This window comes from Neltuma alba, unplaced genomic scaffold (genome assembly GCF_004799145.2).
Source record: "Neltuma alba isolate B1F8T4 unplaced genomic scaffold, ASM479914v2 tig00010174_pilon, whole genome shotgun sequence".
Taxonomy (NCBI): Eukaryota; Viridiplantae; Streptophyta; class Magnoliopsida; order Fabales; family Fabaceae; genus Neltuma; species Neltuma alba.
Window position 1 is genome coordinate 203,701 of NW_021635117.1, and position 26,486 is coordinate 230,186.

The 26,486-nt window shown below is 33.0% G+C and overlaps 2 protein-coding genes across 3 annotated transcripts; one reads left to right on the plus strand and one right to left on the minus strand.

The window, feature by feature from the left end:
- Positions 1-1,207: 1,207 nt before the first annotated feature.
- LOC114754637 (aquaporin NIP1-2-like) lies at positions 1,208-4,470 on the minus strand. The gene is made up of 5 exons (XM_028943431.1): positions 4,360-4,470; positions 4,013-4,237; positions 2,870-3,067; positions 2,043-2,104; positions 1,208-1,433 (listed from the first exon to the last, which is right to left on the minus strand). Exons 1-5 carry the CDS (start codon positions 4,468-4,470, stop codon positions 1,208-1,210), a joined length of 822 nt encoding a protein of 273 aa, XP_028799264.1.
- A 17,639-nt stretch (positions 4,471-22,109) lies between these two features.
- Positions 22,110-25,416, plus strand: LOC114754623 (E3 ubiquitin-protein ligase RMA1H1-like). 2 transcript variants are annotated; one of them, XM_028943418.1, is made up of 3 exons: positions 22,110-22,291; positions 23,058-23,816; positions 24,357-25,416. In XM_028943418.1, exons 2-3 carry the CDS (start codon positions 23,807-23,809, stop codon positions 25,100-25,102), a joined length of 756 nt encoding a protein of 251 aa, XP_028799251.1. In that variant the 5' UTR covers positions 22,110-22,291; positions 23,058-23,806; the 3' UTR covers positions 25,103-25,416. The 2 variants fall into 2 exon arrangements, with proteins under 2 accessions (XP_028799251.1, XP_028799252.1); XM_028943419.1 differs by lacking the exon at positions 23,058-23,816 and having other exon boundaries at positions 22,111-22,291.
- Positions 25,417-26,486: the final 1,070 nt, after the last annotated feature.

The following is a 26,486-nucleotide window of genomic DNA, read 5'->3' on the forward strand; positions in this document are numbered from 1 at the left end:
GTGGGAAGTTGTTTTCACGATGGTTAATAAACCACTGTGAAAGCCTCTTTTTATAACATCAACAGCATATATGTTGCCTCTAAAATTACCGTTAAAATTTTTTTTAATCACCATAAAAAGCCTTTTATGGCAGTAATAAGGATCTATGAGCTTACATAAATAAATCAAATATGAAGAGATAATTATCTATATTTTCATGTGATGCCACAATTTTGTCCAAGCTCTCTTACTTGAACTTCCCGCCACTTGTCATTTTCCTCTAAGGAAACTACATGATTTTTATGCCTTGTACGGCGAGGTGTATAGAAATCATGTCCTTTCCTTCCCGTCATTTTAAATGGCATCCAATGGAAAAAGTCGGATTTGCATTGGGTGCTCATCAATTTTGATGAACACCCAATGCTCATCAGATCTGGACCGTCCAGATTAGATCTGGACGGTCCAGATTTAATTTTAATTTTATTTTTATTTTTTTAAGATAACTATTTTAATAGGTATAGGAGAAAAAATAAAGATAATCTCTTAACTATCATTCTTTAAAAATATAATTTTTTTATTTTTAAATAATTATTTAAAAATATTAAATCTAGACCGTCCAAATTAGATTTGGACGGCCCAGATTGCTCATCAGGTGATGAGTCCCCTCGAAGAATCTATAATCTCCCTATGTCTAATGGGGTGCTACCAGGTTTCTAAGAAAATGCCTAGTTTAACTTAAAATTCATATTTAAATTCAATATTAAATTCATACTATATATATATTAGGATAAGTATGTCCTAATTTAAATAGGAAATCTTCTTTCCATTCGAAATAGAAAATCTTCTAGAGAATTATTTTTAATTAACCAGAAGAAAATCGTCCTATATATTACAAGCAGGAAAGTCTCTAGATCTTATCCCATATATAATAAATTAGATAATATTTTTTTCCTAAGGTCATAATTGGAATCCTACTAAAATATTCTACTCTATTTAAAATGTGTTTTAAGTTATTTCCATGATAAACATATGTAAATACTATCAATTTTTTGGAATACATATCATAAGAAGGATTAGATATCCCATAAAATGTTTTCCTAATTATTAAATACACATGGATCAGCCTTTTCTTCTGACTATGAAACGTACTATAGTAACATTGCAAACAGACACAACAAAAGGTAGTATGGTATGAAGATTTATTATTTAACCACAAGAGCACTCAAAATCAGTTGGAGGCACCACAACAGCTTGAAGATTTGAGGAAAGAAGCGCTCTTTGCTGTGATCTCATGCACTGGCTTGTTTGTATACCTCATGATGTTGTATACCCATGCCCCTGCTATTGCTCCCCCCACTGGTGCTATCATATACACCCATATTCCTCTATACTCGTGCCACACAATTGCTGGCCCTAGGCTTCTCGCCGGGTTCATTGACGATCCTGTTACCGGCCTATCATACAATTACTAACGTGAATATCATTTATACACTACAAAAAAGTTGACTTTTAACGGTAATTAAAAATTTAAAAAATCATCATTGAAAGTGTGTACTGGCCCAAATTTTTTTCTTTTATATAGTGACAGCAGGTCAATGATAAATGTCAAGTAAAATTTAACAATTGGATTATAATAATTCTATAGAGTGCTAGAAATATATTAAAAATTTAGAAATGTGATTTGAGATAAATAAATAAATAAATATATATAGTCTCGAGTTCATTGACATATCATTTCAAATTCTGATGAAATGATATAATTTAAGTTTCCATAGATTTTGTCCATTGTTTTGACATTAAAATGTGGTTCCACAATTATCACCCAAAAAAAAAAAGTTGTTCCACAATCATAAAGCTAATATTATAAAGGTAATATTATAAGTCTACTCATATATATTTTTTCTTAAAATTTTAATTTGATACAAAAGTTGAATAAATCTTTTCCAACACGTAAAGTTTATTTATGGGCCAATTAGATTCTCTGGTCAAATATTGCTCTCTTAATTTGAAGAGAAATACGAGATTGTATGGATTACTTGAAGTGTTAGATCTAAGGTTAATACCCGGCGGACAACACAATAAGCATTACGGTTGCCCCTACGACAATCCCAGCCAGCTCACCAATCTGCAAAAATGAAAAAAAAAAAAAAACATATAAAAAGCCATTAGATCAATCCCAAAAAAATGATTATTTTGATACGCTTCTTATGCAACCTTCAACTTCAAGCATTTCCCCAAGTGATTCAAACAAAAAGTTACTCCTCCGGTCTTTAAGACCCAATTTGACTTTATTTGGTCTTAATTATAAGACCAAATCCATTTTCTCTTATATTATGTATTTTTTCCAAGATAATCCTTCTAATAATGATAGTTTTAGCCAATATACTTAATTAGCAAGGATATTTTAGGAATAACAACACTTATTTATTATAAATAACCAACTTAACTTACTTCCTTAATCTCCTCAAATAAGTCAATTGGGTCTTATAATAGGACGAGGAGTATGTTATCAACACAACTATAACATTTCCATATCAATATCAATTCAAAATATAAAAACCATAACAAGTCCAATTATTCAAAATCTTTGACTCTTCATGTATAATGATCATGTAACATCTAACTTTTTTATTTTATTGTTATTACTCCAAATAAAACATTTAGGGAGCTCAAAGGCCTTGTGATTTTGTGGCATGGATGCCAACTCCTCTATAACTGTCAGCTCACCGGTTCTATCTTATTTGTAATCTTGAAGTATTAGTGCCTATCGCTCTAATTTTTTTTTTTATATAAAACAAATAAGTAGACTCACCTTGATTAGCCAATGAACTTCATTGACTAAGGTATCTCTAAATGAAGATAACAAAAAGAAACTGGAAATGGAAATTACCGCTCTGCCATCAGTTGCCACACCAGAGATGACAAACATGAGGTAGAAGGTGATTAAGAATTCAACCACAAAGCCCTGAAGATACGACCCAGATAATAATGTTCCTATGAATCGGTCATGTTTTCCTGTGAAAACCAGTCTGAGAGTCACACTTGCAAGAGTGGATCCTAAAACCTGAATTAATATATAAGCTGGCACCTGCAACAACGGCACGAATCAGATCAACCATGGCTAAATTACATAAAACACTCCTGAACTTTAAACCTTTGAAATTTAATACTCCGGTTCTTAATATAGGACCTAATTATTGAGTTGATTTTGATATTAAATATAAGACCTATTTCTCATATTTATTAGTTTTTCCTAAATTATCTTTATGAATACTCCAGCGACTATAATCAAGTAGAAGAGGGAGGGAGGATATTAAGAAAGATGATTATAATGTTTTAGAAAAAACATGTCATATTTCTTATAATTAACTAACTTATCTAACTTTTTTAATCTAAATAAATTAGTTAAATAGGTCTTATATTAAGGACTCGAAAAATAATAAACTTCTCATAGCTTTCAAATCTTTGCGGATAAAGCCGAATTGTCAATTATATACTCCCTTAAACTTATATATATATATATATATATATATATATATAAACAAGCTTTATGGGTTGTTTGTATGTATGCATTTTAAAACCATGGTTTTATCAATATATATACATATTGATTATTAATTATAGAAATAATAAATTGATCTTACGTGTGATTATTTATATTTTTCAATAGTAATTTGCACATAAAAAAAAGTAATTTTGATAACAAGCATCTAAATACTCTCAATTTTATTAAAATTACTTTTTTCACAAAATCTATTCTTTAAAATTTCTTTTATTACTCTTTTTTTTTTTTCAAAAGCTATTCTCCAAAAACTAGTTTAAACACCCGCTTAAGCTTGTGCAAACGTGAGAGTTTAGGAGATTCGATGCAAAGTTTCAAATATTGGAAAAGTTATCTCTAGAGAATTAACATATAAAGTTAGAGGTTACGTATGATTTAGCCTATATATATAATTGGTCTTTTGACTCAGACAAATTTCATTTCGTGAAGGAAATCAAAATTAAGGTGATTAATTAGAGTGGTTAATTATACCTGTTTGAGGGGAAATCGTTTAGTGGAAGCAAAAGCGATAGTGACGGCAGGATTGAAATGAGCACCAGAGATGTGACCAAGAGAATAGACAAGAGCCATGACGAGAAGACCCCAAACGATGGCAATCCCAGGAAGCGTTACGACGTTGTTGTTGTTAATGTTTACCACTATTGATGCACCCCCAATAAATATTAGAAAGTATGTCCCCACCAACTCTGCCACCAGCTGTAATAATTAATTAATGTATAAGACACAAATCCAAAACAATCCAAAATCATATTAGAAGTTTTAATTAGTGGACTTTAAAGTTTGAGACTTTATTAGGAGAAGAGAGGAAGTGGAGGGACCTTCTGTAAGAAAGGGGTAGAGACAAAGATGATGGAGCCTTCATTAGATTTGTCATTCTTGACAGTAAGAACAACCTCGTGGGTTCCTTTAGGTCCAGAAGTCTCAGCCATCTCACCAATGATCGCAACAAAAAACTATTTTAGAGAGAGTGAGAGGTTTGAAATGGTGGGTCTAAGTTTGATAGAGGGTACGTAGTAGGGAACGCCAATTTATGGGCACTAAAGAGTCCATATATTTGGAGAAATTAAGAAGATACTAAATTAAACTATTTATATTTATCGTTTTTCTCTAAACTAATTTGTCTTCCTTATAAATTGATATATAATTTGATGATTCACATAAGTATTTTAGAGAGATTTAAGTATTTTAGAGAGATTATGTATTATATACTTTGATTAAATAATTTGATAACTTTCTTAATCTTCCTTATTTGTTAACTGGATTTTACATCAAAGATCAAAGGTATTGCAAAGGGAATGATGAAATAGAGCGAAATGTTTTTACAGTATTTTCTCCTTTAAAATCATTAAAATAAATATAAAAATTAATTTAGTTTGAACACTCTCAATATCATAACAAACAAGCACTATATTATATTACGTTCTATTTTCTATCATCATCACATTCTATCGCATTCTCCTTGATCCATTGAACCAAACCGGCTCTTAGTGATTTTCTTGAAATGAAAAGAGGAAATGGATTAATCAACTCCTTTAGTAGGAAAGACTAATCTCTTTCATATGCAAAAGATAAAGATTAGTAGATTCTTTGTGCTAGGTTTTCAAGACATATGATAAAAGTGGAAAACTCAACTATGCAATTGTACGAAAATTTTTATCATTTGCACTGATTTTATAATAAATTTAAATATTTAAAGTTGAATATTTATTTTTTATTTAAAATTTATATATTTTTAAATGAGTAAAGTGGTTCTAAAAACTAAAGTTTTTTCACAAAAGAGAAAATTCTAAATAATTAACTTGTTTGGATCTCTTTAATCCAGGGAAAAAAAAAAACAGAGAGGATGAAAGCGCAACATATAACTATATTTGTTCAAAACATACATTTGACAATCATGATTAATATTCTTTTTGGGCCTAAGCCATGAATCCATCATTAATATTTTTCAGATAAAGTGAATATCAGCAAGGTAAAAAATAGTAATAAATAAATGTTGTGCATTTTCTGAACATGAGGAATCGACATTCCCTGCTCATGTCATCGGTGAGCGGGGAATGCTTATTTCCCAAACGGCAGCGTTTGAGGATGAGATCCCATGTTTCCTTTTCTTCTTCTTCTTCTTCTTTAAATTTTTCATTTTTTATTTTTTTTGTTATTTGGGTTAAATTTTATGTGGCACTATAAAATGTATTTTCTTTTTTTCAAAAAAAAAATTTCAGTAGTAGCACCCACCATCATAAGTTAATTAATTTATAATACATCTAAAGACTAGAGTATTTATTAGTAGCACCCACTATTATAAATTTATTAATTTTTAGTGCACTCAATGTATTTTTTTAGTTAGTCGGTGTTACTGAAAAAATATTTCAAAGTACTAGATAGCCTACAAATCAATTTAGAATATTAGGTGCTACTGAAAAAAACATTTCAAAATACTGGATACACTAAAAAATAATTAATTCTAGGTGCTGCTAGAAAAATATTTTGGGATTTTTTTTTTGCTATGTTATTTTGGGATGTTGGATACACTAAAAATTAATAAATTTGTGATACGTAATGTTACTAAAAAAATAATTTTATGATACTGAATACACTAAAAAGTAAGCAATTTAGGATGCGAAATGTCACTAAAAAATTACAAATGATGGATACGACTTAATCAAAAAAATATAAAAAAAGGATCCCCCAAAAAAAAAAAAACAACGGCAGCGTTTGGGGTATAAGCATGTCATGCTCATGGATTCACTGAACAGGGCATACGGAACCAAAAATCTCGTGACCAAAGTCCAAAGCTTACTCATTTGCTAGGTTTTGAATGCTTCAGCACCCACACATCATAGCGCAGATTTGATCATCAACAAATAGTGCTTGCGAGGTAACTATCATAGTTATATGGCTACAATTAGCCATAATCCATATAATTCAAAACGCTACCTGTAGAGGCATCAAAATATAAGCTTACAACCAAGTCATCCATTCTTAAGGCCCAAAAAAAAAAAACACGCAAGTGATCCATTCCATATTTTTTTTATACGTTTATAGATTTGGTCAAAATAATATGCCTACATAAAACATATATTTCAAAGTATTATGAAGAAGCAATAATATCTCCATCAACATACTTTGCTACCACCTTGCTCTTCTCCATGGAGAAAACTTGCTCCTAGAAATTTAAGTTGGAAACTTGTGGGTGAGATTTCTCAGTTGTACAAACCTGTCAAAACAATTAAGCATGCTTAATATTAGATATATATCAAAACATAGCCACAACTTTCATATATAAGTGTACATGTTCAAGAAAAATTAACACTCATAGCCATGGCATATTTCCATATATAAAGATCATAAAAGCAACAATCAACATGATTATTGTAACACCTTCCTTTTAAACTACATAACCTTTCAAATAGAACCAATTGGAAGCACTTTTCACGGCCTTAAGTTAGAAAAATTCAAGTTTCAAAATTTTTAATTTGGGGTTACTATTCATTGTAACCCCAAATTTAGGTCAAATTTTAAAAAATCATAACTAATTTTAGAAAAACTGAAATGAGGTGGTTCCACATTGTACTTGAAACTCTTACAATGATTTTTAGAGAAAAATGCTCTCTGGTCTCAAACCCTTGTCAATCATGCTCAAATTTCACACAAGAAAACACTATTCATTTGGTAAATTTTAATTTTTTTCAGAATTTATGCTTAATTTTGGATAGTCATAACTTTTTATACAAAACTCTAATTTTGATGAATTACCATTTGTTTTAAAGCTAAAAATATGATCTATATGTCTACCAAGTTTTAGCTTAACATTCATTCATTTGGTTAGAGTAACATTAACATGAAAATTGACCATTTTTAGAGTTATTTTATCGTATTTTCATGTCTTTGGTTAACCATTCCCTATCTTGGCATTATGTAACATTTCTATTCATGTAAAACATGTCCAAGCACACTATTACTAATCTTTTACAACCACCAAGATCATAAGTGCAAGTATCCATACTTCATACATGATTACTACAGATTTGCATAAATAAAGTCTACATAAGTTCGTAATGTAAGCATATAAATTTTCAAGCCAACATCACTTCTTTGCCCTTCTCCTTAGATGGTCCAGCCCCTAGTTAGATATAAAAAGATGAAATTTCATAAAATCTCAATAGCAAAGAACCATAATTAACATACTAAACATGCAATGCAAGAATGCCATATGTCACCAATAAAATGTCATGCATACTAACATATTTTTATGCCATGGGAATGGAGCAAATAAACATGCCATCATACCACTCAACATTGCATATAATGTCGGCACATTATGCATGGAGTTAACATATCACCATCCATCTAACTCTACCACATCATGGAATAGAAAAATCAAGCAACACATAGCAAAACAAGCAAAGCAAGTTAGCATTCAAATTGCAAGTTCAATGTTACCTCTTTGATGATCAAAGTTTTTGGCCTTCTTCCCTTCTTCTTGCGCCCCTTTGTATGTTTGAACAATGCCTATCAGTTTATGCATAAACATATTCCACGTTACCAACAATGCCACATAAAACACTATTAACTATTAAGACAATTCCATAGCCCCTTTTTTCCTTTGATTTTTGACATTAATATTCCACCTTTGTTTTGACAAGTCTTTGAGGCCATTCTTATATAATTTTTCATGTAGAATTCAAATATCAAATTGGTTTTATCAAAATCAAACTCCTTCCTATTCAAACTACTCTTGGTCAAAAGGTATGCATATTAGGGTTCAAGATTTCATTTTTGATTCCAATGCTTTCAAGCACTTCCTCCTAGTGTTTTCCTATACAAAATCACATTGTAAACTCATTGAAATCATCAAAATAATCTAAAACAACCTCTAACCCCTTAAACTTAGCTCTGGTCAAGAGGTTCCAAGAGTTAGGAAATTTGGAGTTTCTTCCCAAATCAATCAAAGCAACAACCAAACAAGCTAGCTCAAGCCTTTAATCATGGTCTCTATCCTTTTCTAATCATTCTTCAATGATTTCAAAATCTGGACAGCCAAGTTTTCTAAGGTTTTTGCTACCAAACTCTACTTGAAACAAACTAAAACCATATCCAAATGGAAGCTTTTACATGCCTTGATTAACCCCTAGTCCTTGCTTGATGATTCCTTGCTCTTTTCAGCGTGTTCTTTCTTTCTTTACTCCAGTTTTTCAGCAGCAAAAACTCCCCTCTTCAATGGCCAAAGTAACCGAAATATGAAGGCTTGGGAGAGGGTATTTATAGAGCAACAATTTGGCCCCACCTACCTCCAAGTGTCCCTTAAGAATATGGTGTCTAATGTACATGTGTTCCCCTCTAAATACTGCCGAAATTTTAAGTGTGCCATGTGTCTTTAATACTCAAGATTTTAAGCTAATCATGTGACTAAATTGATTATTTTATTCTTTAATCTTTTGGGCTGGATAAGTCACAAAATTTCTAGGCTTCTCTAGCCCAATTTCTCTCCTGAAATGGTTGAAGAAAGGGGAAAGGATGTAGCCTCTCAAATCCTATGACATTCCCTAGTCCGATTTCACCGTGTAGGTTAAAATTTTGATTTAATTTTTAATAATATTTCTGGACCTCTAAAAATTCATTTTTTCACATAAAAAATTTTCTTTTAATGTATGAAGGTCCTATAAATTTTTTTAGAATTTATTTTACCCTCTAACTACCTGTATTGAATTTTCTCTGAAATCAGGTCTTACCAACAAGATTTCAATAATAATTATTCTAAAATTAATTCTTTCACTTCTAGAGGCTGGAAATAATTTAATAATCTCAAATAAATCTTCAAATAATTTTCTCATATTTTTCACAATTATTGTGGCCTCTATGTATTTTAAATAATTAATTCTGACCAATTTCCCACTGTTTAACCAGAAAAATATTAATTTAATGAAAATTCTGTAATAAATAATTTGTATGTTATTTTTACCTCTGGGGCCTCAAGTATAGTTCTAGACACTATTTTTTTTAATAATTTTTTTGGAAATTTTCTGAAATTTTTAACTGACTTTACGATTTTACTCTTTCTAGACTGATAATTTTAAAAATAACAGTCCAGTTAGGCGTTGGATTTCAATCTAAAAGTTGTTCCGGCTCTTAGTTTACTTTACTACTTGGTTCTCTGTCTAATTTATTACTTACATTTTCAAGGTTATAATTAGTGGGATGTGACAATTATCAATCTCACTTTCATGGCAAGCGAACTCTGTCACAATATTTGAAGCAATACTATATAAAGCGCTACATAACCTAATACTTCTTAAAAACTTGCTTTTTGAGGTTTCCATACTATAACACTATGCTAAGATCATTGTTGGGAAACTTAAGTGAAAAATTGGTAAAAAAAAAAATGAGCATCTTATTAACCACCATTTATAGTGGCCTATGCAACAAGAACTAGCTCAAAGCTTAAACATCAACTTTATGTTATTGCATACTCCTTCTTTTGGAATCCTATTTGATGGAAATTCCACCCTTCTAATGAGGGCTGTCCCAAGCAACATTGCTCATTCAATCCTTGAATTACCTGTTTCCATTTAAATTCCCCTAATCAAATTATCTAGTTTGGCAATAATTCTGGAACTTATCAAGTAAGAGATGGCACACATATATTTTGGCAGGATGAACTTATTTTGGCAAGCGTGAAAAATTTCTGGAACTTACTTTGAAAAATGAAGCTTCCTCTTAAGCAACTTCTTTTTTATGTGGAAGTTATTACATCAAGCCTTGCCTTCTATTGATATTCTTTATCTACACCATATTGATGTCTTGGGTCTTTGCTTATTTGGTTATGACGAAGAGGAGCCCTTGCTTCATTTTTTTGTTTACTGCCCCTTTTCCAAGGCTATTTGTTTTGGGCTACTATTTGTTAAAATTTATTTGGATAAACACAGGGTTGGTAGGAGTGGATTTTTATTCCAAATATCTTAGAGCCTCCCTTTTCTAGATTACTTCTGCAAGCTCATTGGATAGATCATCCAAACCCCCTCTGTCTTTTCATTGTGTGGGAGAGCAGGTCATCAAAATACCAAAGTTGGATTTAATCCATCACTTGGCAGGAAATTCTTTTTCTCATATTTCTGTTTTCTCTCTTTAGTGTTGATGTTATTTTTAAGGATTCTTTTCTTAGGTTTAATTTTTGTAATGTTGGTTGTCTTCCTTACTATAAGCTATAACTCTTTTTATTTTTAATATATGTCGTGTTCAAGAGAGAGAGAGAGAGGGAGAGAGATTTTCATACCATTTTTTAAAAGGTAAAGGTGCAAATATACTGATAAACTTATACTAAATGTGCATCTAGCACCATAAACAAACATTGGGTACAAAAATATATATGATGATTTTAAAAAGTTGCAAAAATACCATGATCGTTAATTATTATAACATTGACCGTTTGTTTGACCGAAGGTGTTGACATGGCTTAAAGAGTCTGATAAAAAAGAGTGAAGGTGAAAAAATACCTATGAACTTTTGTCAAATGTGTACCGGATACCATACACAAACCTAGGGCTCAAAAATACCTACTATCATTCCAAAGAAACCTAAGACGCTATAGTTGTTTAATTTATTAAAGATGATTGTCTAACTCAAACTTTTGACCAAACAAGCTAGTGTTTTAGTCTTCCTCCTTCAAGTGCAAGCCCCTCCTCTTTGCAAATTAGAGGAGATGTGACAAGAGCAACTGAGAGAGAGTAGCATTGCTCTTCTTGGAAAAAGAGAGACTTTGACAGATGAAATGAAGGAGTAAGTTTTATAGAGAGTTTTAGCTTGTCTCCCTTCAATGAAAGTGCAACAGTGAGGATAGAACATCATTAGGATCGGTAGGAGACTGAAACGTGATCATTTGAAAGGAGAAGTGAGTTGCACTTGAAGGAGGGAGAATGAAACACGAGCTTAGGGTCCATGTCACCTTTTTTAGTCAAAAGTTTAAATTACAAAGTCATCGTTGATAAATTAAACAATTGTAGCATTTTAAGGTTGTTTTGAAATGATCATAGGTATTTTTGCACTGAAAGTTTGTTTATGGTGTCAAGCACACATTTGGGACAAGTTCATAGGTATATTTGCACTTTCACTCTTTTTTATTAGACCCTCTAAGTCACATCAGCATCCAAATCAGCATCCAAATCAGCATCTTCAGTCAAACAAACGGTTGACGTTATAATAATTAACGATTATGGCATTTTTGCAACTATTTGAAATCATCATATATATTTTTGCACCCAAGGTTTGTTTATGGTGCCAGACTCACATTTTGTATAAGTTCATAGGTATATTTGCATCTTAACCCATGAATATAAAACTAATCATAAGAGAGGAATATACGTATGCATAAAAGTTTAAGGAAATTTATTGATTCCAAACATTAGGAAAGTTGCATGTAGATAGATAAAGTTCAACAGGATTACTTGTAATTTAGCCTCAAGGATATATATAATTAAAAGGGTTAAGGTGCAAATATACCTATGAACTTATACCAAACGTGTGTTTGACACCATAAACAAATCTTGGGTGCAAAAATATATATGATGATTTCAAATAGTTGCAAAAATGCCATAACCGTTAATTATTATAACGTCAACCGTTTGTTTGACTGAAGGTGCTGATTTGGATGCTGATGTGGCTTAAAGGGTCTAATAAAAAAGAGTGGAAGTACAATATACCTACGAACTTGTCCCAAATGTGGGCCTGACACTATAAACAAACCCTCGATGCAAAAATACCTATGATCATTTCCAAACAACCTTAAAATGCTACAATTGTTTAATTTATCAACAATGACTTTGTAATTTAAACTTTTGACTAAAAAAGGTGACACAAACCCTAAGCTAGTGTCTCAGTCTCCCTCCTTCAAGTGTGTAACATCCCTTTTATAAAAAAAAAATTGTAATTAAAATATATATATAAATATTTTATTATATCTACCCAAAAAAAAAAAAAACAACTTTCTATTAGGAATTTTAGGGGAGAGGGTAGTAAATGAGGTTGGAAAAAATGGGGTGTAGTACATGAAAGAAGAATGTTGGGGGAGGAGTAGTGAATAGAGTTGAAAAAATTGGAATGTAATAAATGAAAGGAAAATATGGGGGAGGAGTAGTAGTAAATGATAGAAGAAAAAGAAAGGGGGAAGGTACGGATGGAAGTGGAAATTGGGAGGACAACGGTGGAAAATTAAATCTGGGAGTATATATATATCCTCATCCCGGTTGTTTCTTGCAAGCTAGAGGAAGAAAGAGGAAGAGAAGAAGAGAGAGAGAGAGAGCGAAAGAAGAGAAAAGAGAGTGAGAAGTAGAGAGGAAAGGAGAGAGAGAGCTGAGTTGCAGAGTACCTGACCGTTTTGGGGATCATTTAGGTACACAAAACTACTTCTTTTTATCGTATTTTCTTCATGAATATTTTCTATATATTTAGAGTTTTATATTATTAGTTTCATTATCATGTTTAGAGAAAATTTTACCTTTTAGATATGAAGTAAATATAGAGTTTTGATAATGTATGACCTAGAAATTTAAAGATACATTATTAAGAAAATATAATCGGTTTATATTTGTTCAATGACTGTTTTGAGAATTTTAAATTGAGATTTTAGTTGAAAAACTTGTTATTTAGACATATAGCATGTTTTTACCGATTAAATTTAAGTTAAATAATTTATTTGAGTTATTTAATATATTATTGAGGTTTTAGTCAGTTTAAATCTTGAAAAAGTAAGTATATACTTTTTTAAAAGAATTTTTGAAGGCTTGAAAAAAATTGTAAATTGAGAATTTTGTGAAATTAAATAAAGTTACAATTTATTTATAACTCAAAGAAGTGTTTGGTTTAAGGAAAAATTTTAAAGGAGACTATAATAAATAATTCAGAATTTTAATATAAAATATTTAGATTTTGGGTAATAAAAATATATTTACTTAAGTTGTTAAATTTAAATAGCCTTATATGTAAATTATATTTTTCAAAATAATATTATATCTATTATAAATGCCTAGATTTGGGAGAGTTAATATATTTATGTAATTTTGGTTTAGAGGGTAGTTTTAAAATTTTAGAGTAGTTTTGGAGTAGTTCTGAGTTTATATTAATAAATATTTATGTGTAATTTTGTAGACCCTTGAGAATTTTGGAGTAAATTTTGTGTAATTATTTGTAAGCTAAAGAGTACCAGGTAACTCTAAAAATTCTTTCTTATACATGTGAATTGTATATGATTATATTGTGGATTTACTAATCTTATATTACTGAAATATAATATTATGATTTTTTTAAATAATGTTTTGGCATGTTACCTGATTTTAAGATTTGTTGCTAGTAATTATGATCAATATGAAAATATATTAATAGATAAGAAATTATCATGAGTTGCTGTTAAATGGTATATGAATTTTATTGCCATCTTATTTTTAATAATATATTTGAGAATATTTATGATGTACCATTATGTGCATATGACATGCATTGTTGGGTTAAGAATAGAAGGAGATTGCATGGATATAAAATTATCACGTGGTATGCTATCACTCGGTGCATAGTGGGATGGCACTTGTCAGGGCCCCTTCTTCCATGTTTTCCTTTGGCTGGGAATTCATTGGAGCTATGAGACATGTGACACCTCCCTATTCATAAAGGAGGGGAGCCATAGTCCGAGCTTGAGTTCTATATTTTTAGCAGGATATATCTTTAGTATCGGTGAGCCTGGAATAATTCAGTAAAATGGATTAGTTCTTATCGGACTATGTGTTAGCCTGTGGCTCCAGTCAGCGGTACAAGGGTGGACGGTGATATAAGAGAGGCAGCATATTGCATTATTTTTGGACATATTGAAAAAAATAAAATTGAATTGAATGTATCAAATCCGTGATTTTTAATATATACATATATATAAACAGATTTTTGGGTTATCATATGTGGTTTGCTTGTATAGGTTAGAATTTCAGTAGTTACTGAGACGTTTGATCTCACCCCCTATATTAACAGTTTTCAGGCGAAGGATCTAGTAGGAATTAAGGGAAGGCACCAATAGAGTGAGCCATGAAGGCTTTTGCGCTCCTCAAGCACATGCTATGTTTATATTTTTATTTGCCATGACTATAAGACTTTAATAGTTTATTTTGTTGTTATGTTAGAAACATTTTGAAATTATGACTTGTTTAGAGTATTAGTAACGTATAGATTTTTATATGAAATATTTTATCAAGTGTATGATATAATTATGATAAGTGTTACATTTTTGGTATTAGAGCTATAACGTTCCATGGCTTTTTAATTAACTTTTATGTAAAATATTTTCCAAAAAGGTTTGGGAAAAAAAATGGCTAGAGGTTATGGCAATTTAAATATAATAACATGTGCACTTCCCTTTAGTTTCTAGATTAAAATTTTATTTTAGTAATGCTGTTTAGTTACCTAGTGGTCCTTGTATTGTTATAGATAGGAAGGGAGAATGGTGAACACTCGAAGGACTAACTCTACCCCAGTTCCACATCAAAATGCTTCTTCTCGTCAAGATAATAATGCTATTTTGCGAGAATTATGAGATCATGTTATGAGCATTGGTCAAAGAGTGAAGAGACATGAGGCCGAGCTGCTGGCAATCAAAGGTCAACGTGATAGTCATCCAGAAGAAAATGGCCCTGTTGATGATAAAGCTCTGAGTAACCACCAGTCAATAAGTGATACTCTTAGAGGCACTGAATCGAAAGCTGATAACAGTGCACATTCTCAACACGACCTTGCGTGTATCACATTGCTCTGGGAAAGTTTTAGGAAGTTTGATCCTCCTAAATTTAAGGGTAGACTGAATCCATCTGAAGCTGAAGAATGGATCAAAAGGCTAGAGACTATATTCAGAATAGTAATCTAATCCTCACAAGAAAAAGTGCAACTTGCTGAGTAGTTGTTACAAAAGGCAGCAGGAAGTGGTGGGACAGCATTAAGCCTTTTGAGAGTGCAGAGATAACTTGGGAAAGGTTCAAGTAAAAATTCTTCCAACACTATTTTCCTAATGCCCTTAGAGCTAATCAAGACACAGAATTCTATGCCTTCAAGCAAGGAAACTTAAATGAGGAAGACTTCATCGCTCGATTTCTCGAGTTAGTCAAATATACTACTTATCCGCAGATGCAACATTACTCAAAATGGATGGCTAATAGGCTACTGGAAAAGGCCAGGCTAGAATTAAGAACAGCTTTAGCACCCTTAGAGATTAATGATTTTGAAAAAATGTGCACCAAATTGCGAATCATTGCTAGAAGAATGAGAGAAGAAGAAGCTAAGAAGGGGAAGGACTCTTATACAAGGTCCATTCCATTCATGAGACCTACGGGAGGAATCGGTAAGAAGAATACTTACAGCTTCAATAACTCCAAGAAGTAGTTTAATCAGCCCTCAAGGAATCAATCTGGTAGACCTTTGAGGAGTCAATTCAGTGGACCCTTGAGAATCAATTCAATAGACCTTCGAGGAGTTAGGTCAGTGGGGATAGAGCTCTTACAGGGGTTCTACAGCTCCTATCATTAGCACTGCCAATAATCAAAAGTGTGCCAAGTGTGGAAAAGTACATCAAGGAAATTGCATTATCTGCTTCAAGTGCAGGAAACCAGGCCACATTTTTATATTCTGTGAGGAAGGCTTGCAAGGGGTCAATGATACCAGAACTACTGTCCCAGGAAGAGTGTCGCTCTATCTCAACAAGAAGTTGATGCCACCCCTAATTTGATTAAAGGTATTCTCAAGCTCCAAGGCTTTGAAACTCAACCTTTATTTGATTCTGGTGCAACACATTCATTTATATTTGATGATTATGTGTCTCGTTTAAGTATGCATACGTATGAATTGCCTTGTGATTTGATTGTTTCTACATGGGCGGGAGTCTCGGTGAAAACTTCTAAAGCACGCTTGAATTGTATGATTGAATTTGAGGACAGAACATTCACTATAGATCTTGTTGGTCTACCCTTAGAGGGTATTGACCTAATTGTAAGAATGGATTGGTTGTCGGCGAATAACGCCATCCTAGATTATAGAAGGAAGACCATTTCTTTGCCGGTCTTCTTCGCCAGTTCTAGTAGGCCACAACTTTTATTTTTAGTGCAAGTTGAAAAGTGTATTCAAAAGGATTGTCAAGCCTATATGGTGTTCTTCTCCATTCAGACAACAACTAAAAAAGGCATAGAGGAGATTGCAGTGGTGAGTGAATTCCCGGATGTGTTTCCAGAAGAGATAACAGGTTTGGCTCCGGAGAGAGAAGTGGAGTTCTCTATTGATCTTGCACCTAGAACTGAGCCTATCTCTAAAGCTCCTTATCGGATGTCTCCATCATAATTAGCAGAGTTAAAAAAACAGATTGAGGAGTTGCTGGAAAAGGGCTTCATTAGGCCAAGTGTATCCCCTTGGGGCTCACCTTTGCTCTTTGTGAAGAAGAAGGATGGGAACATGAGACTGTGCATTGATTACCGCCAATTGAGTAAGGTAACCATAAAGAACAAGTAACCCTTACCTAGGATCGATGATCTACTTGACCAGCTATCTGGAGCGTCAATATTCTCTAAGATTGACTTAAGGTCAGGTTATCACTAATTAAGGGTTAGATCTGAGGATATCCCAAAAATTACATTTAGAACAAGATATGGCCACTATGAATTCCTTGTGATGCCGTTTGGGTTAACCAATGCTCCAGCTGTCTTTATGGATTATATGAACAGAATCTTCCGACCTTACTTGGATAAATTCGTAGCGGTCTTTATTGATGACATCCTTATTTACTCTAAGGACAAGGAAGAGCATAAACAGCATTTTAGAATTGTGCTGCAAGTGTTAAGCGAACACAAACTCTATGCAGAGTTGTCAAAGTGTGAGTTTTGGCTCAAAGAAGTAAAATTCTTGGGTTATGTTGTATCAGCTGAAGGTGTATCAGTGGACCCTAGTAAGATTGATGCAGTGTTAAAATGGGACAGACCACAAAATGTCATAGAAATTAGAAGCTTTCTTAGACTGGCAGGCTACTATAAGAGATTCATTAAAAGCTTTTCGCAGATAGCTATGCCATTAACCAGACTAACTAAAAAGGACCAACCGTTTGTTTGGACTGAGAAATGTGAAGCAGCCTTTCAGACTTTAAAGAACAAGTTGACCACCGCACCGGTACTTGTGATTCCAAACCCTACACAATCTTTCACTTTGTATACTGATGCTTCTAAGAAGGGTCTTAGGGCTGTATTAATGCAAAATGGTAAGGTAGTTGCTTATGCTTCTCACAATTGAGGTTGCATAAGGAAAACTATCCTACTCACGACTTAGAATTGGCAGCAGTCGTATTTGCATTGAAGATTTAGAGGCACTATCTCTATGGTTTGCAGTTTGAGATTTTTAGCGACCGTAAGAGTTTGAAATACTTGTTTGATCAAAAAGAACTTAACATGAGACAAAAAAGGTGGATGAAGTCTCTTACGGATTATGATTATGAGCTAAAGTATCACCCAGGGAAGGCAAACATTGTAGCAAATGCTTTAAGGAGAAAATCTATCCATGCAGCCCAATTGATGGTCAAGGAGTGGAACCTACTGCAGGATGTGCAAAGTACACCTATTGATATAATGTCTGGGTTAGTTGCTACCATGAAAGCACTAACCATTGAGAGTACAACTTAGAAGGAAATTAAAATTGCCCAGTTGGAAGATGAGTATCTACTAGGGGTTAAGGAAGAAGTTGAATAAGGAAAAGAGTCAAAGTTTAGTATTAATGATGGGATACTAAGATATAAAACGAGAGTGTGTCTCCTAATAATAAAGAGTTAAAGAAATTACTACTTGATGAAGCTCATAGAAGCAAATATACTATCCACCTTGGAGTGACCAAAATGTACCATGATCTAAAACGAAACTGGTGGTGGCCTAGTATGAAGAAAGATGTAACTGAGTTTGTTTCTCGTTGTCTAACTTGCCAAAAGGTCAAGATTGAACACCAGAAGCCCCCAGGACTACTGCAAAATCTAGAGATTCCAGAATGGAAGTGGGATAGTATCTCTATGGATTTTATCATGGGTCTTCCTAGAACTCAATATGGGCATGATGTTATTTGGGTGATTGTTGACAGATTGACTAAATCAGCCCATTTCCTAGTCATCAAAACAAATTACTCTTTGGAAAAGCTAGCACAGATCTATGTGAAGGAGATCGTCCGATTACATGGCACACCAAAGAGCATTATATCAGATCGAGATCCATGATTCACTTTAAGGTTTTAGAGATTGTTACAGGATGCCATAGGGACACGATGAGATTAGCTCTGCCTATCATCCCCAAACTGATGGACAAACAGAGAGAACCATTTAGACCCTTAAGGACATGTTAAGAGCTTGTGCAATTGAATTAAAAGGAAATTGGAATGATCACCTTCCTTTAGCAGAGTTTGCTTACAATAATAGCTTCTACTTAAGTATTCGGATGGCGCCTTATGAGGCATTGTATGGAAGAAAATGTAGATCCCCACTTTGTTGGACAGAATTGAGTGAGAGAAGTTTAATAGGTCCAGAACTGGTGGATTACACAACTCAGAAGATTAAGATGATACAGTAGAAGCTGCTTACTGCCCAAAGCAGACAAAAAAGTTATGCAGATAGGAGAAGACGAACATTGGAATTCATGGTAGGAGACCATGTATTTCTAAGAGTCACACCGATGACGAGCATTGGAAGATCAATCCGAGCGAAGAAACTCACTCCCCGTTTATAGGTCCTTATGAAATTTTGGAGAGAGTAGGACTAGTGGCTTACAGAATTGCCCTACCTCCACAACTGGCCAACATTCATAATGTATTCCATGTGTCACAACTCAAGAAGTACCACCCAGATCCATCTCATGTGATCGAGCCCGAAGAGATCGAGTTACAAGAGAATCTTACTTTCAAGGCCGAACCTGAACGCATTCTGGACGTTAAGGATAAGCAATTTCGAATAAAACTATTGGTTGGTTAAGGTTTTCTGGAAAGGAATGTCTCCTGGAGATGCCACCTGGGAAACTGAACAGCGAATGCGGCGGGATTTTCCTAACTTGTTTGATTAGGAAGAGTTAGATTGTGTAGTTTTGGTAATTGTGCTGTGTTGTACTTATGTTGTGCTATGTTGATGAGTAGTACTAATAATTGTGATTGCACCAGTTGCTTGAAGTAAATTTTCTTTCTTTTCATGTATCGAATTTTGGGACAAAATTCTTTTGTAGGCGGAAGAATTGTAACATACTATTTTTTTTAAAAAATTGTAATTAAAAATATATAATAATATTTTATTATATCTACCCAAAAAAAAAAGAAGAAACAACTTTCCACCTAATTTGGTGGAAGCTGTGGCTTTTGACTTAGGAATAGAATTTAGGGGAGAGGGTAGTAAATGAGGTTGGAGAAAATGGGGTGTAGTACATGAAAGAAGAATGTTGGGGGAGGAGTAGTGAATAGAGTTGAAAAAATTGGAATGTAATAAATGAAAGGAAAATATGGGGGAGGAGTAGTAGTAAATGATAGAAGAAAAAGAAAGGGGGAAGGTACAGATGGAAGTGGAAATTGGGAGGACGACGGTGGAAAATTAAATCTGGGAGTGTTATATATATCCTCATCCCGGTTGTTTCTTGCAAGCTAGAGGAAGAGAGATGGAAGAGGAAGAGAGAGCGAAAGAAGAGAAAAGAGAGTGAGAAGTAGAGAGAAAAGGAGAGAGAGAGCTGAGTTGTAGAGTATCTGACCGTTTTGGGGATTATTTAGGTACACAAAACTACTTCTTTTTATCATATTTTCTTTATGAATATTTTCTATATATTTAGAGCTTTATATTATTAGTTTCATTATCATGTTTAGAGAAAATTTTACCTTTTAGATATGAAGTAAATATAGAGTTTTGATAATGTATGACCGTAGAAATTTAAAGATACATTATTAAGAAATTTTAATCAGTTTATATTTGTTCAATGAGTATTTTGAGAATTTTAAATTGAGATTTTAGTTGAAAAACTTGTCATTTAGACATATAGCATGTTTTTACCAATTAAATTTAAGTTAAATAATTTATTTGAGTTATTTAATATATTATTGAGATTTTAATCGGTTTAAATCTTGAAAAAGTAAATATATATTTTTTTAAAAATAATTTTTGAAGGCTTGAAAAAAATTGTAAATTGAGAATTTTGTGAAATTAAATAAAGTTACAATTTATTTATAACTCAAAGAAGTGTTTGGTTGAAGGAAAAATTTTAAAGGAGACTATAATAAATAATTCAGAATTTTAATATAAAATATTTAGATTTTGGGTAATAAAACATATTTACTTAAGTTGTTAAATTTAAATAGCTTATACGTAAATTATATTTTTCAAAAACAATATTATATCTATTATAAATGCCTAGATTTGGGAGAGTTAGTATATTTATGTAATTTTGGTTTAGAGGGTAGTTTTAAAATTTTAGAGTAGTTTTGAAGTAGTTCTGAGTTTATATTAATAAATATTTATGTGTAATTTTGTATACCTTTAAGAATTTTGGAGTAGTCATGGCAAACAAAAATATAACATAGTATGTGCTTGAGGAGCACAAAAGCCTTCATGGCTCACTCCATTAGTGCCTTATAGTTAAGTATATGATATAATTATGAGAGGTGTTACAAAGTGCAGCTCACTTCTCCTTTCAAATTATCGCGTTTCAGTCTCCTGCCGATCCCAATTTTGTTCTATCCTCACTGTTGCACTTTCATTGAAGAGAAACAAGCTGAAACTCTCTACAAAACTTACTCCTTTATTTCATCTGTCAAAGTCTCTCTTTTTCCAAGAAGAGCAATGCTACTCTCTCTTAGTTATTCTTGTCATGTCTCTTCTAGTTTACAAAGAGGAGGGGCTTACACTTGAAGGAGGAAGATTGAAACACTAGCTTAACGTCTATGTTACCTTGTTTGGTCAAAAGTTTGAGTTAGACAATTATGTTTAATGAATTAAACAACTGGAGCATCTTAGGATTCTTTGGAGTGATAGTAGGTATTTTTGAGCCCTAGGTTTGTGTATGGTGTCTGATACATATTTGACAAAAGTCTATAGGTATTTTTGCACCTTCACTCTTTTTTATCAAACTCTTTAAGCCATGTCAGCATCCGCGTCAGCACTTTCGGTCAAATAAACAGTCAACATTATAATAATTAATGGTTGTGACATTTTTGCAACTTTTTAAAATCATCATATATATTTTTGCACCCAAAGTTTGTTTGTAGTGCTAGACACATATTTGGTATAAATTTATAGATATATTTACACCTTTAGCCTGATTAAAAACACCTCAACTTCAATAAGGATCCATCATTGAAGGGTAATAATCTTTTATTGGAACTTGTTTGACTTCTTGGACTTGGAAAATCTTTTTTTTTTTTAAATTTTGTATATGAGCTGTTAACGATTATCATTGAAAACTATTCATATGATTTATGCCGGGAAAGCTTTTGTCGTTTTAAATTTTTCTTCCCAACCGAAGAAGAGAAAGTAAAGTGGGGATTGGAGGGAGTGATGGTGGGGTAAAGTGACTCACCCTTGTTGCAATAAAATCGGGATTTGGATTGGATTCTTGAATTGGTTTGCTTCTGAAAACGCCCCCACCGTCTTCCTCCTCTGTGCTACGCTCTGTTAGCATTTGATTCGCCATTTTCGCTTTCGAACAAGATTCTCCCTGTAAACAGCATATTCGAGGCCTTCTTCATTTCTGGGTATGGCTTTTTCTTTTCTTTCTTGCTATCCTGTTTGTTCCCATGGGGTTACACCTGCTTTGCTCGAGTAAACTGTGAATGGACGGTGGGGGGTCGTTATCCTTTCAAATGATCTTCGTAGCCTTTTCAGTTTTTTTTTTTTTTCCGTCTTAACTAGAACAAGGGAAAAAATGAATTGTGCTCATGATCTCACTAGATTCAGTTTGAATTTTCTGGATCTTGCGTTCTGTTTTGCTTTTGAGTTATTCTTCTGGGACCGTTTGTCATTCAAAACACTGAATCGAGGACCCTATTATTCATCTGTGAGGCAATTTTTTCACATATAGAAGATTAAGCCACTGCTATGGAAACTCTTTTCAATATTTATAGCCAAGCAAGTAGTCATTCTATGCTCAACTACTTGTTCTTCTTGAGAAAGATTAGATTTTTGATGGGGTTGATATTTCTATTTAAACATTTCATGATATTTTATTCTTGATTATTATGCTTGCTTATGTTTATTTCATTGCTTTCGAAAGTGTGTTACTATGCTGATGCGAAGTGAAATAACCCTATTAACATTGGAGGCATTTTTTTTTTTTTTTTTTTTTCAATTTCATCTTCTTTTTTTTCTTTTTTTTTTAAAAACAGGCATGGCAAATATACTAATGTGATGCGAAAAAATACAAATAGATTTCACAAATCAAACGCGCTCATAGCATTTCTATAAAATATCCCCTGTCATTGCTTATTTTTGTCATCTTCAGTTTGGTAAATTTCCATGCAGTCCCATGATCGATCAAGATGAGCTGGTTATATGATGCATGAAAATTTAAGTTTTCTGTTAGAACTCAGGGTTAGAAGTTTAAGTTTTCACTGGGCCCTGACATTTTTTTTTTTAATTTTTTAATTACGCTTACTATTTTTTTTTTTCCCCACTGCAATACTTGATTCACAAGTTGAATATGGCATTGAATTGTATATTAAAATCTCATTAGGTTGATTCGTTGCAATTTACCAGCCCTTGATTAGGTGGATTTCCAATTTGGTGACCCAGAATCTAGTCGTTTGTCTTGATCCACAAGCATTATGCTTAAAATGTGCCATATCACAGTACACTTTATAGTTTTGTTAATGGGGATTAGAAGATTCATGATTTATTTAATAATTATGCTGATATGACCTTTTAACTTTTAGATTTGACATCTCACCCACTTCTGTTAGCTTCCCTCAGTCATATGCCACATGGTTTAGGTTTCTATTACTTGCACACATCTGTAATTCTAAAATTACGAAATATTATTAATGAGTGACAGTTGAGCCCACATCATTGTGATTAATTCTTCTTCTCTTGACCTTCCCTTTTCTCTGGACACTGGTGTAATGGAGCTTGAGCTGTCAAATGGTAGAGTAAGGAGAAAATAGAGTTTGGGTAACATATGCAAGGAAGGAAAAATATCTCGTGTATCTGATGAAATTTATATTCTACTCCACTCCACAGCACTATATTTATATGTCATATATCTGATAATCGACATGGAAAAAAGTAAGTATACTGAATGCGTTCAAGAGTCCAAATTTGTGCTGTGTCATCACTTTTCCATTGTTACTTCACTGCTTTAAGTTGGACATTTCTGGTGCTTCTCCAAGCTAAGATGGGGGAAAACTATTCGGAGTCTGGTCAATGATATATAGGTAATTATGTGTCAATCAGGAATTAAACCATCAGTGAATGTTAAAATAAGGAAGACTCTTGATAACAGTTTCTTTATTGTTTTTTAGCATGTTTCTAGTTTCCTTTAGAGGCCCTAAGTTGAAGGCTTTTCATTCAGCTTAGTGATGAAATAAAATGCATCATTATTTTTCTCTTCTATCTCTATATTCTATCCAATTTTTCTCCCTGTTTCTCCCATGCTTGACTCCCTTATCATATACCTGTCTGTATTTCTCTGAAGAAAGTTCATTTGGTGCTTTGAGTGTCAGAAGCAATATATTGTTTTTACTCTCCATCTTAATTTTACTTGGTTTTGTGCTGCTATTATTGCAATTATTTGCATTGAGCTGGTTTCATCTTTTGTTTATATAGATATATTCCTGGGTGTTAAACTTGTGAATAAGGCTTCCAAATTCATGGCCTTTGGGCACTACCTATCCCAGGGATGGAAACCCAACCCTAGTGATGATGAAAACTCCATGAACGGTTGCTTTGATTGCAACATATGCTTAGACTTTGCTCGCGAACCGGTAGTCACTCATTGTGGCCACCTTTACTGCTGGCCCTGCATCTACAAGTGGCTTCATCTCCAAACTGAGACCTTAACATCTGATGAGCACCCTCAATGCCCAGTTTGCAAAGCTTGTATATCCTCTACCACAATCATCCCGCTCTATGGTCGAGGGCAGGCCTCACTGGCTCAAAGCGAGCGCCACGATGAGAAGGAATCGGATCTGGACATTTCTATACCGCCAAGGCCACCTGCTGCTAGCGTTGAAGCTCCATTGCCATCATCTTCTCCTCATAACACTTATCAGAATCAGCATTCTGCTACTTCTCTAAACCTTGAGAATGCTTCTTCATCACCGCGGGTTGTTAATGTTGGTGCTACCTTGATGCCAGGTTTTCATCATCTTCTGCATGGGATGTTTGGGGAGATGGTGTATGCTAGAGTGTTTGGCAACCCGGAAAATATATACGCCTATCGGAATTCTTATCATGTGCTGGGCCCTAACAGCCCCAGATTGAGAAGACAGGAGATGCAGGCAGACAAATCCTTGAAGAGAGTATCAATTTTCCTGTGTTGCTGCCTTGTTTTGTGTCTTCTAGTGTTTTGAGAACGTGGTCCTGCTTTAAAGAGGTATCGTCCATGAGCTTTGTAACATACTGTATTATGTTGGCTGTTGAATATGAGGCTAGTGAATGTGTTCTTCACCATTTATTGTACACTATGATGGAGCCTGTCAGCTCCACATTGCAGAAACCCAGAATGAGAGTAAGCAAGCTTTTTTCTTTTCGGTCTCTTCTGCAATGGATAAAGATTTGCGTGTCCATTTTTAGCTATATGCGTTTGGTATACATTGTATCTGTATTTGATGTTGAGTGAACAAGTATTTTCATTTTTGTATCTTAATTTAATTTATTTTTATAAGTTGATTAGGCATGTTTTTTTATGTAATGCAAATGTAGGGAATATGAGAAACAAGTTGTAATGTTCATAATGGTTTTGCAAGAACCCCATACATAACCAACCTGTAAGAACCCGCAACGGGGCCCCAAAATTTTTTTTTTTTTGTGATGATAACATGGGACATAAATTATAGACTCAGAGACATGAAATACTCTTTCAATTTTTAATATAAGATTTATTTAACTAATTTGATTAGATTAAGGAAAGTAGGTAAGTTAGTTAATTATAAAAAATATAATATATTTTTCCTAAAACACCATAATCATCTTTTTTAATATCTTTCCTCTTTCTTATACTTGATTATGATTGAGGAAGTATCTATAGGGATAATTTAAAAAAATTGATAAATATGAGAAATAGGTCTTATATTTAGGATCAAAATTAACTCAATAATTAGGTCTTATATTGAGGACCGGAGAAGTATAACAAATTGTTCTCCTAAAGAAAGACAAAAGTAGAAAATTGAAATAAAGTGCAACACATCAGGGGATGGGTGGTTGGCTGGTTGCCAATTGCCATACGTCACTTGAGCTACTCATAATCATAGTGTGCTATTACTTCTGATCTTTAATATAAGATCTAGTTTGCAGTACAATTTATACTGCAAGCTAAATCTTATGCTCTCCCATTTTAAAATATAAGTATCAAATGTTTGAAGGGATTTGTTTTTTTGGTCATTTAATGTATTTTTCTATTTTTACTCCTAATTAATTATGTCTCTCATCTTTTGTCCCTGCTTATTCTCTCTAATATCTTGTTTCCCTCATTCTCCCTCCCACTTGCCTTCTTCATGAATAATGATGTTTTAAAAAAATAAGCTACATTTTTTTTCACATATTTATTGTTTTAACTAATTTTTTAGCTGCGTAATTTAGTTATTTGATGCTTATATTCTGAAACACATGGGATATTAAGCACCCGAGGTAGTTAAAAAAAATGCTTTGCTTTACCTAAATAAACAATACAAGATATACATTGTGTATAAAATTAAATTGAGGTCGATAAATGAGTTGAGGGGATGAATTGGAAAA

Bases quoted from the DNA above. Each gene is read 5' to 3' on its own strand.
- LOC114754637 (XM_028943431.1), bottom strand. From the start codon at position 4,470: ATGGCTGAGACTTCTGGACCTAAAGGAACCCACGAGGTTGTTCTTACT. The intron at 3,068-4,012 runs GTATAATTAACC...CCGTTGTTGCAG, and splicing joins AACGATTTCCCCTCAAACAG to GTGCCAGCTTATATATTAAT. The intron at 1,434-2,042 runs GTATTAACCTTA...ATTGTATGATAG, and splicing joins CTTATTGTGTTGTCCGCCGG to GCCGGTAACAGGATCGTCAA.